At 29.9% G+C, this 11,389-nt stretch overlaps 3 protein-coding genes across 3 annotated transcripts; 1 reads left to right on the top strand and 2 right to left on the bottom strand.

The window, feature by feature from the left end:
• Positions 1-1,353: 1,353 nt before the first annotated feature.
• On the top strand, positions 1,354-2,104 carry LOC123913192 (dirigent protein 21-like). The gene has a single exon (XM_045963824.1). It carries the CDS (start codon positions 1,386-1,388, stop codon positions 1,944-1,946), a length of 561 nt encoding a protein of 186 aa, XP_045819780.1. The 5' UTR covers positions 1,354-1,385; the 3' UTR covers positions 1,947-2,104.
• Positions 2,105-5,821: 3,717 nt separating this feature from the next.
• Positions 5,822-6,481, bottom strand: LOC123915361 (agamous-like MADS-box protein AGL61). The gene has a single exon (XM_045966488.1). It carries the CDS (start codon positions 6,479-6,481, stop codon positions 5,822-5,824), a length of 660 nt encoding a protein of 219 aa, XP_045822444.1.
• A 3,659-nt stretch (positions 6,482-10,140) lies between these two features.
• LOC123915360 (agamous-like MADS-box protein AGL61) lies at positions 10,141-10,800 on the bottom strand. The gene has a single exon (XM_045966487.1). The coding sequence runs from the start codon at positions 10,798-10,800 to the stop codon at positions 10,141-10,143; it is 660 nt and encodes a 219-aa protein (XP_045822443.1).
• Between the last annotated feature and the right edge of the window lie 589 nt (positions 10,801-11,389).

Raw genomic sequence — 11,389 nt, 5'->3', positions numbered from 1 at the left:
AAGGAAAAGGAAAATTGGACAGTAAAATATTAGACTTTTTTTTTCTTAGTTATACTGATTTAAATCAAATATTAGACTTTTTTTTCTTATAAGTATCGTTATTAGTTATACTGATTTAAATAAGAACCAAACTTATATACAGTGTCATACACACTGTTTTTACTGTGCTAGATACAAGGAAACAATTATTTTTATTAAAAAACAGTTTTCTTTTATTTTTTAAAATTTAAAAAATAAAAACTTCATTTTTATGAGAGAAGAACGATAAAAACTGCACGTAAAGCAATGCATATAAGTTTTTTCTTTTAAATAATCATAAACTAATCCTGGTTAGAGCCATTGCATATAAAAAAAACATACAAAAACTAAATCCTGGTTAGTTAACTAAACGTTATGCTAAGTCGCTAACACTAGTTTAGCTTGTCAAATAAAAAAATTAAATAAATACTATACTACTTGTAATAATTTTTGGATTGCATTACTCAATCTAGTCAAGTCTAGTAATTAACAAAGGAATCCACCCTACTCAATTAGTATGTTTCATATCACTTTTTTCGGTACATCATATCACTTTACAATTTTAAATAACTTTTACTTGTCTAAAAAAATTATCAACGTTTTTTATAATGGAGCATAGGATTAAATTCAGGATTTCATGCATATTACCAAATTTCTTACCACTAAATCAAACCTAATAACTTAAAAAAATTATCACCTTAATTAATTAGTTTACTTTGTCAAAACAAAACAAAACACCTTGGTTTATTAAATAGTTAAAATAATACAGCACACAGATAATTTTAAGGAAACCATGAAACCACTAGAGATATTAAAGATTTGATAAGTCTTGTAAGTATACCGGTAGTTTTTGAGACATTATTAAAAGGTCGGAGTTCGAATCTTAGATTTTCCACTTTTTCTTTATAATTAATATTTCATCTTGATATTAAACGGTTTGGATAAAAAATTCTAATATTAAACTTTCTCAATCTATTTCGAGTTGGTCTAGTGATGTTGGTTTGGGTTCTTGGAGTATGCTCCTCTCAAGGTTTTAGATTTGATGCTCACTAGTGTCAATTTCGGTGGGCTAGTCCATAAAGAGCAACAAAAAAAAAAACTCTGGCTTTAAATGGGCCCCGTAAGTGGGCGGCGCGATTGGTCTCCTTGAATTAGTCGATCTTAGGGCCGTATACCAAGTTTAAAAACAAAAAAAAAATCATCTTGATATAAAATAATTTTAGTTATTTTTAGGTCAAACTGTAGATTATCTTTTCTCTTTTTATTTTGTTCAATTAATATTCAATTCATAAGAGTTCTATATAAATATAGTACATATCTTTTAGTCATCTACACTCACTAATTCCTTAGTAAAAAATTAACCAAGAATGACTTCCATTTTAAGCTTCTTTCTTCTTTTCATTAGTTGCTTAATGAATGTTCATGGAAGAGCAATATCCTCACAAGAATCTCATATAATGTTACCTTCAGAAAAACTAGAAAGTTTCACCCACTTACACTTCTTTTTCCATGATATCTTAGATGGTGAAAAAGCAACTACACTCAAAATTATCAACCCACCTAGTGAATCATCACATGGTCCTTTTGGATCCACTTATGTTATAGATAACCCTTTGACTAAAGAACAAAATCTAAGTTCAAAACTTATTGGAAGAGCTCAAGGAACTTATGCTTTAGCTTCTCAACAAGGTGATTTTGCATTTAAGATGGATATTAATTTTATTTTTATAGAAGGTAAGTATAAAGGGAGCACACTAACAATGCTTGGAAGGAATGTTATTGTGAATGAAATTAGAGAAATGCCTATTGTTGGAGGTACTGGTGCCTTTAGGTTTGCAAGTGGTTATGCTTTGGCAAAGACTGTTTGGTATAATTCTACATCTGGAAATGCTATTGAAGAGTTCAACATTACAATTAGCCATTTGTAAATATATATATCTTGATTGTTTTGTGTTGTGGCATCAATAATTAAACATACTTGTGTCTGTTTGTTATGCTTTTTTTTTCTTAATTATCTTGCTCTTGTTTTTTTTTTATATATATTGTTAGAAAATAATATAAAACCATTTATATGACTTTATCCTAACACCTTAAGGTTTTGGGATAATCGATTATTTGACACACACATATATATATATATATATATAAGTTAAGAGAGTCTGATCAGCATTAAGGATTAAATATACATCTCAACTAAATTGGCACACTTAAACATTTTCATCTTATACCTATATCTCATATTAATATAAATAAAAATAGAAAAAAATAAGTTTAAATCACCATGTTTATTTTATAAGTGGTGTGTTTTTTCTTTTGATTGCATAATTCGTTAGTGTCATTAGACGTTTAAATCACCATTTTTGGTTGTTTGCTTTGGTTTGATTGGGTGGAGTCCTTTATGTACTTTCCTTCAAGTGTGGGTTAAGTACCTCTAGTACCGATTCCAATTATTAATACATTGGTATTTCTTTGTTGTTCAAGAAAAAAAAAGATAGGGAGTCATTCTTTTACAAAAATGGACTGAAGTTAAGGGATAAAAAATTAGGGGAAATTTTTTTAATTGCCTCTTACAAATAAAAAAAACCTAAACTAACCAACTTTTAAATTTTTTTCCAAAACTACTTTTGAGATTTGTTGTGGTAGCTACATTATGAAATAGAGAAACAGAGAAATAGAAAAAACAAAAAAAAAAATTGTGTAGCAAAGCAAAGAGAAATAGAGAACACTCGCCTATTATAATTAAAAATGAAAAAAAAATGTGAAAAAAAAGTAAGGAAAACACTTTTAAGGCTCAGGGCAACATTTAAAAATGTTGCAATACGACACAACTTATATGGAGAGAAATCATGTCCTGGGTCGGCTTTCATAGATCCCCTGCAAAATGGAGTGTTGAAAAGACTTGGTTGATTCAAGAAACAAAGAAGAAAGGATGGAGAAGACACATCTTAAAGATAGCTGCAGCTGAAACTATATATGCTATATGGAGAGCAAGGAATGAAATGATATTTTCTCAAAAGTGCATAGACCCTTGTTTGAAAGACATTATAATATATAGCATAGTCATGAGATGCACTTTGCGCAGGAAACTTAATATCCATGTTAACGTTACTACCTTGTGCCTAGAGTAGCATAGTAGATTTTGATCTTGTAATAGTGGGCTAGTTTGATAGAAACTCACCTGGATCCTTTGGATCGGTTGTACTTATTGTTTTTTTGGAAATAAGATAGTAATGCTTTATTCAAAAAAAAATAAAATGTTGCCTGTTTGAATAAAATAAAAATAAAAAAACTACTTTCTGTGAACTTTCCATTTATGCACGTGCCATTCACAATGTAGCTACCAGTACCACAACAAGTTCCAAAAGTAGGACATTTTGGAAAAAAAATTAAAAGTTTGGGTAGTTTGGAATTTTTTTTATTTGTTAAGGGCAATTGGAAAAAAAATTGTTAAGGACCAAAAGTGTTATTTTGAAAATAAGGGGCCAAAATCATAAGTTTATAAAAGTTAGGGGGTAAAATGCATATTGTGTTGGGTTGGACCACCGGGTTGAACGGATCACCCGTATCCGTGAACACCCCTAAACACGCCGATCCCAAATTATACCTCGACAAACAGCACCGCCAAATCTAATTAAAAACTCGACTTGATCCAATAATAACTGGACAAGTTTCAATGAACATCTTTGATATGCATGCTTAACCGAAGGTGACTTGCAACTGACTACCAAGATTTTGAAAATGGAGAATTTTTGAATAATTGATGTGTTGGTCAAGAGACCACATAAGAATATCTCTTAAAATTATGTTACTCCAGCACCAACAAACTCATGTAAAAGACACTTTAATTGGTCAAATTGTTCGGCAAACCGATATCAATACACTTACTACGAATATATCATCGTTACAATAAAACCAAATCACTCTGAAAGGCATAAATTAAAATGAATTTATAGCACTACAAAGGCTACACAATCATACATTCAAAGAATATCAATTCGAATTTAAATTCTCCCGATCGATTCATCCTCCTTACCTTAATTTCAAAAATAATCAGTTGAGCTAAGACAACTTTCATATTAAATCATTTATACTAGAAAGAATATACACCACTATAATGCTTTGTATACAATATATGTGTATTCAGTCTCCGTAAACATATCTCAGTTGATAAGGACATCACATTTTATATATATATATATATATATATATATATATATATATATATATATATATATATATATATATATATATATATACCTGAACTCCACTTATTTATTTATCTTTAAGATAAAATTTCTGGCTAACAAAAAAAAGTGTATCCAAAGTTAACCTTGATATTGTTTTGTACATTGGGCAGACTAAATAAATAGTGCCTTATTTTGTGCTCTCTAGAGTGATTCTCTATTTTTTATTTTTCAAGCGATTATGCCAAATTAAGAATTAATGAACTATGTCCTTCTACTCTATAGGTTCCTTAAATCCTCTAAAAAGGGCTAAGTATAAATTGTTCAATTTTTTAGAACTACTAAACTACTGAAAACATGTAAATAAAAGGCAGAAAAATAAAGGATAAAGTGTTAGTTATGTGTGTTGAAATGGTTTTTACAATGAATATTTATAGATGCAAGTGACAAACCACATATCCTTGGCCAAACATCACGGGCTTACAAAATCTATCTTTGACTGTAATTATCCAGGTAAACTAATGGGTGGTGTGTGTTTGTAATTGTTGTTTTAGGTACTCAAGATTTTTAAGTTAGAGATCAAATTAACTTTGGATATTCTTATTGAGAATTTTTTTTTTGTTACAAATTCTTATTGAGAATTTAATTTGGTATTTAATTTAAAGTTGAGAATTATACTTTTAATTTAGAAATATAATAAGTGTTGTAAATCTTAATTGAAGAAAACATGAAAACACAAATAATATATTATGATATTTTAAATTTAATTTTTTTTCCTTCAAATATTAGATAAATAATACAAAGTTTGTTTTTTCTCATTTTCATGTATTAGATAAATTGAATTCATACATACCAATCACCAAGAACACCACCAACCAACAATATATTTGCATGATACCGCCAATATATTATGAAGTTTAAATTTAAGAAATTGAATAATAATAAATCACCAAAAACACCGTCAACCAACTACTACATGTATATGTAGTAGAATAATGTTAAGAATTCATTCTCTAACTATGTATATATAGTATTATTAATATATTAGAATTCATTCTCCTTAATTCTTCATTTGTACTACATGCATAATTATTTTTTGCTTCTTATTTCTCTTCATATTTTATTTTGTATTTTCTCTCTTCATTTCTTTCATTATTTTTCACACATTCAAAAAAAGAAAAGACACCGTGTAAACTCACAAAGTACATTGCTAATAGAAAAAAAAAATCATTTAACTATTTAAAATGTACTAATAAAATAATTTTGTGTTCATCAAATATTTATAGGCATTACTAAAAATATTTAGTGCCGCTAGACGGTTGTGCATTTCGATAATGCTAAGGGCCACCCCACCACTGTGTGTATCAATGAATATGATGAATGTAAACATTCACATAACATTTAGAACAAGGAGAACATAAAATTTTCATTTAGAACAAGGAAAACATAAAATTTTATTGCTAAATAGTCCTTGGAAAAGGACAAATTATTTAAAACAATATTCCTTGTCTTATATTTATTATTATTATTATTAACAATATAAAGTAAATGACCGGTGAAAACCGTATGTGATTCACTCCTCTAGATCCAAAACAACAACTTTAAAAAAAAATTAAAATTCAAAGATACCCATTGCGAAAATTAAGATAATAGCCATTAGAAAGTGGTGGAGCAATATTAATCCCAACTCCAAATTTGTTATCAAGGGAATCATAACGTCCAAATCCATTAGCTCCAACATTTGGTGAAAAAACATTAGCTTGTTCCATCATGCATTTGTTAGCAAATTTTCCTATGTTTTGTTTCAACTCCTCAATAGAACCCTTTAATTGGATCAATTCATTCAAGCCAAGCTCATCAATAGGGCTCTCCCACCAAAATTTCTTTTGTCTATCTTTCCTAATGTGCTCAATCTCTTCCCCTTGTTTCTTTTCAATTTCCAAATGGTTAAGAAGTTGAGTCAATTGGATGTTGAGATCGCGAACATTAGCATTTCTATGAACCTCAACAAGTTGGTGCGCGCTAGATTCTTGTGGAGGATTACGAGTAAAATAGCGATCCACGATAGCCTCAACTTCAGGATGACCAAAAGAGAATGCCTTATCAGCCGGAGAAAAAACTACAATTGCAATCTCAACTCCACATAGGGTGCTAAGTTCACTGGCTTTTTTAAATAACCCTGATCGGCGCTTAGAAAAAGTAACCTGTAAATGACTTTTTTTCAGTATTTTTTCAATAGGTATTTTTTGTCTACCTAAGGTAGACTTCTTTTTTGACATGATGAAAGACCGAAATATTTTTATTTTGTTGTTGGTCTCCAAGAGTGGAAACTAACACGAGTATATATATTGCAAAATCTTTGATATAGGCAATATCCATTTGATTTTGCTTTGATGTGTTTTATTTCTTTTTATTATTTGTCTAAAACTAGAAAATTGTACGATCTTTGACCTTAATTCCCAATTGATATATGAGATGGAATTAGTTGGCGATTCATAGCCTATCATATTCAATGGACCGAGTAATTTGGTCTAATAATGCGGTTCAACTATTGATTCATCAGTGGTTCAACCAGTGGACTCATGACCTTATATCACTAACACTTTTTTGGATAATTTCAAAGTGTATGAATTTTATTGGATTTAAATTCAAAGTTATTACCATTCAACGAGTGATTAATAGCATAAGAAGTGGTGTATCTTTGTCATCTAATCATTTCAAAGAAAGTATATGTATTCATCCATTTATGAGTTTCAAAATCTCAAGGCAATTCATATCAAATGTCACCCTCTTTCGGCTCCCAAAATAATTCAAGTGAATTTATCTTAATTATCCTACTTTACTAATGGTGAAATTTAACACTGTTTGAGCATTTAGAGGTTGTCTTGAGATTTCAGCTTGTGGAGGAGTTTTAATTTGAAATTAAAGATGTTATGTGTGCTAATGTGCTATAGAATTTGTTGCTATAGCATTGATTGGATGGATTTTTAGCTTGAACGTAAAACTTGGCTATGACTATCCAATCTTTTAGTCATCTTTCTTTGGTTCCTTGGAAGTTATATGACCGTTGTTCTAATTGTCTCGGTTGCATTCGAAGATTTCACTTTCAAATCTCTCATATATCTTTTGAAAAGGTAATAGTTGTTCAAATAATTTGCCTAATCATTGTTTCTGAATCACTCGTGTGATGTGGTGGAACTTTATTTTGTCTCTCTTCTCCGATGACTTTACCTACAACGAGAATTACCTTCCCCTTTTTCTTTTTTTTTCTTCATTTATGTTGATATTACATTTTTTGGTATTGTTTTGTTAGTGTACTTTTACATTGATGGTCTCTTTACTCATTATTCCGCTATACACTCCTTTTTCATTCACCGAGTTTTATCGTTTTGGTATTTTAGTAGTATTTTTAATGAATTGTAGATCTTGTCATTCATTTGATTTGTATCCTTAAGTGTTGACCTGTGCATCTAATCTCCCAAACTTCTTTTTTTTGGTACAATCTCCCAAGCTTCTTTATCCTTATTAATTAAATTATAATTATCAGGATTTAGGGAGCCGCAAATGATAAATAGGGGTTCGAAGGTGGCAACATAATTGGGTGGTTCGAAGGTGGCAACATAATTGGGTGGTTCGAAAGTGGCAACATAATTGGGATGTACCAAAATAAAAATAAAATAAAACCTGATTTTATAAGTAATTTTTGCCTCAAAAGCACTAACTATATAATTAATAACTTCTTCAAAAAAAAACTATATAATTAATAATCACGTCTTGTAAAAATAATATTAATCTCGCATCTTAATGTTTTCTTCTTCTAAAATTTAAGTTTAAGATTATGAGGTTACAAGATCTTTAATCTTAATTCATGATTTTATGAAGGAAAAAGCTAACATATGCCCTTAAGGCACTTGATATAGTGTACAAAGATAGTAATTTTGTATGGAAAATTGTGTATTTTATTACTTTAGAAGTCAAAGATTGTTTTATCTAAGACTTAATTACTTTTTCAAGTATCCTTAACATGTCCCCTTAGCATCACCCTTTTATGAAACCCTCATGTTCCCCTTGTTGGACATTGTTAGAATATTTTGACTTTAAATACTTTTATGGCAATATGGATTTAACATTAGAATCCATAGGATTCTTTTCATAAATATATACGTTTAAAGATAGACTTTAAATCTTGACCAAAATAAAAGATAGACTTTAAATAAGATTTTTTTTTTGATAGAAGACTTTAAATAAGATTTAGTATTAATAGTGTGTTAATTATGAGGTGAAGCTAGATGATCGAGTTGTAAACGTCAATGCGTTAATCTGATTTAAAAAAAAAAAAAAGAGTTGTAAACGTCAACGGTTACATGTTCCATTTTAATTTCACTCTATACACAATGATGACTTTTACACAAATGTTTTGTTAACGTTTGGTTGATTAAAATTATCTTAACAAATGTGCTCTTGCATCTCGGGATGAAAATATATCTAAGCGTAATATTTATTGGATAAGACTTCCTGCTGGTTTTCTTAAAATAAACACTCATGGCTCTTACAAAAATGAAAATTCAGCTTGTGGCGGTCTCATTAGAGATCATCGTGGTCATTTTGTGAAGGGTTTTTATGTGTAATCTCGGAACATGAAATGTCTTGCTTGCCGAGTTATGTGGTCTTCTATTTGTTTGTCAAATGGATAGAGATATGCGTTTAACTCATGTTATCTCAGAAACCGATTCAACTCATGTCGTCAATATGATCAACAATCGGTTTACTTCCATCTTTTATCTCCAACCTCTTCTCCACGAGGTTATCTCTCTTATCCAACTTCCAGGTTGGACCATCCATATCAATCATATTCACTGTGAGGCAAACTCTTGTGTTGATGCTCTTGCGTTTAAAGGCCACGATGTTGGTTTCACGTCTGTTATGCTAGATTCAGATCCTGCTTATATTAGTACTCTTCTTGATAAAGACCTAAGGGGAGCCTGTTCCTCTATAGCCGTGTCTTAGTTTTTTTTTTCCTTTATTTATCAAAAAACAGAAAAGTTATCTTAACAAAGGATTAATTGCAATTTTAGTTTATTATTATTATTATTAGGGAGACAAGAATCAAACCCTCAAACAACATAATTTAATCGAGTAGTTATTGAGCCAACATGTAGTGTGGAAAAAATCCTCGAGAATAAAGCAACAGATAATATCTAACCTTAAATCGATCATATATGAAAAGATCGAAAGTGGCTAACCTATTAGCACATGAATCACTGTCACGATAATTATGAGAGTAAATAAAATGCATTTGAATAATAAAGAATAAACAACTTGATGATCTACCGAAACTTCCACGACACTAAGACTTCTGAAAACTAAGAATAAACAAATGAGAATCACACTCCAACCAAAGATGATGTCGCTCTTTCTCATAATCTAACTCAGCCATCACAACTTCAAACTTTTGTAAACTCTGCATGAAAAGCTATACAAGTCTCAACACTTTGATCCCAACAAATAATTCCACAAGCAGCACTTTTGTAATCAAATTGATTGTTGAAAAGATAACAATACACTTATAATTAAATATAACTTTATCATAAACCAAATCACTTAATAACATTCAAAACACCAACAAGATTCCCATCTTTTAATTTTGCACCAAGAGGACCGACCTTGGTCGCAATGAAAAAGGATTTATGAGGGGGCAAAAGTTCACCTAAAAACCTAAAATTGGTCCAATCAGTCCCAAAGAAATAAAGTAAAGAGAAATATATATAGTAAAGAGAAAAATACACAAGAATGTAAAATTTTATTGCCAAATAGTTCTTGGAAGAAGAACAAGATTTATTATTAAAAAAAGAAAAAACGAAATCAATAGGAAGTAAATAACTAGTGAGTTACCAGTGATTCACTCCTTTAGACCCAAAACCAAATCCAAATTTATTTTTTAAAGATACCCATTTCTAAAACCAAGATAATAAGAATTAGGAGGTGGGGGAGCAATATTAATGCCAAGACCAAATTTGTTGTCAAGTGAATCATAACGTCCAAATCCATTGGCCCCCATATTTGGTGAAGGTACATTAGATTGTTCCATCATGCATTTGCTAGCAAATTTTCCTATGTTATTCTTCAGCTCCTCAATAGAACCCTTTAATTGGACCAATTCATTTAAGCCAAGCTCATCAATAGGGCTCTCCCACCAAAATTGACTTTGCCTTGCTTTCCTCATGTGTTCTATCTCTTCTCCTTGTTTCTTTTCAATCTCCAAATGGTTAAGAAGTTGTGTCAATTGGATGTTGAGATCGCGCACATTTGCATTTCTATGAGCCTCAACAAGTTGGTGGGCACTAGATTCTTGTGGAGGATTTCGAGTCAAATAGCGATCGATGATTGACTCAACTTCTGGATGACCAAAAGAAAATGCTTTATTAGCGGGAGAAAAAACTACAATTGCAATCTCAACACCGCAAAGAGTGCAAAGTTCACTGGCCTTTTTGAATAGTCCTGATCGGCGCTTAGAGAAAGTAACTTGTAAATGACTTTTTTTTGGTATTTTTTCAATAGGAATTTTTTGTCTACCTAAACTAGATTTCTTCTTTGACATGCTGGAGAGAAATGGTATAACAAAGAAACAAAGAGAGGAATAAAATGAAGAAAACTAAAAGCTTTGTCTTTTGTTTTTAGTCTCCAAGAGTGGAAACAAACATGAGTATATATATTGCAAAATCTTTGATTTAGGCACAATCCATTTAATTTTCTTTTGACGTGTTTTATTTCTTTTTATTATTTGTCCAAAACTAGGAAGTTATATAATCTTTGATCTTAATATCCAATTAATTGATACATATGATTTTGTCAAAAAAAAATTAATTGATACATATGAGATGGAATTAGTTGGCATCAATCATTGCAACACTGCACTTGTGTAAAAAAAATAAACAGTAAATAATCATTGCAATGTTTAAAAGAAAATATATATATATATATATATATATATATATATATATATATATATATATATATATATATATATATATATATATATATAACCCATGTTCTCGAAATATATATTATTATGCATATATCAGAAATTGAACTCGCGTTTCCCCGAACAATTCGTCTTCGAAAAAACTTATTAACCATTTAAATCTAATGTTCTAGTTTATATAGAAGTTTGTTTTTAACTTAAATGG

This window comes from Trifolium pratense, linkage group LG3 (assembly GCF_020283565.1).
Source record: "Trifolium pratense cultivar HEN17-A07 linkage group LG3, ARS_RC_1.1, whole genome shotgun sequence".
Classification (NCBI taxonomy): Eukaryota; Viridiplantae; Streptophyta; class Magnoliopsida; order Fabales; family Fabaceae; genus Trifolium; species Trifolium pratense.
The sequence above is the reverse complement of the archived record's forward strand: the minus strand, read 5'-3'. Positions and strand labels throughout refer to the sequence as shown.

What these genes read in the sequence shown, in the direction of transcription:
- LOC123913192 (XM_045963824.1), top strand. Translation starts at nt 1,386, where the DNA reads ATGACTTCCATTTTAAGCTTCTTTCTTCTTTTCATTAGTTGCTTAATG.
- LOC123915361 (XM_045966488.1), bottom strand. Translation starts at nt 6,481, where the DNA reads ATGTCAAAAAAGAAGTCTACCTTAGGTAGACAAAAAATACCTATTGAA.
- LOC123915360 (XM_045966487.1), bottom strand. Translation starts at nt 10,800, where the DNA reads ATGTCAAAGAAGAAATCTAGTTTAGGTAGACAAAAAATTCCTATTGAA.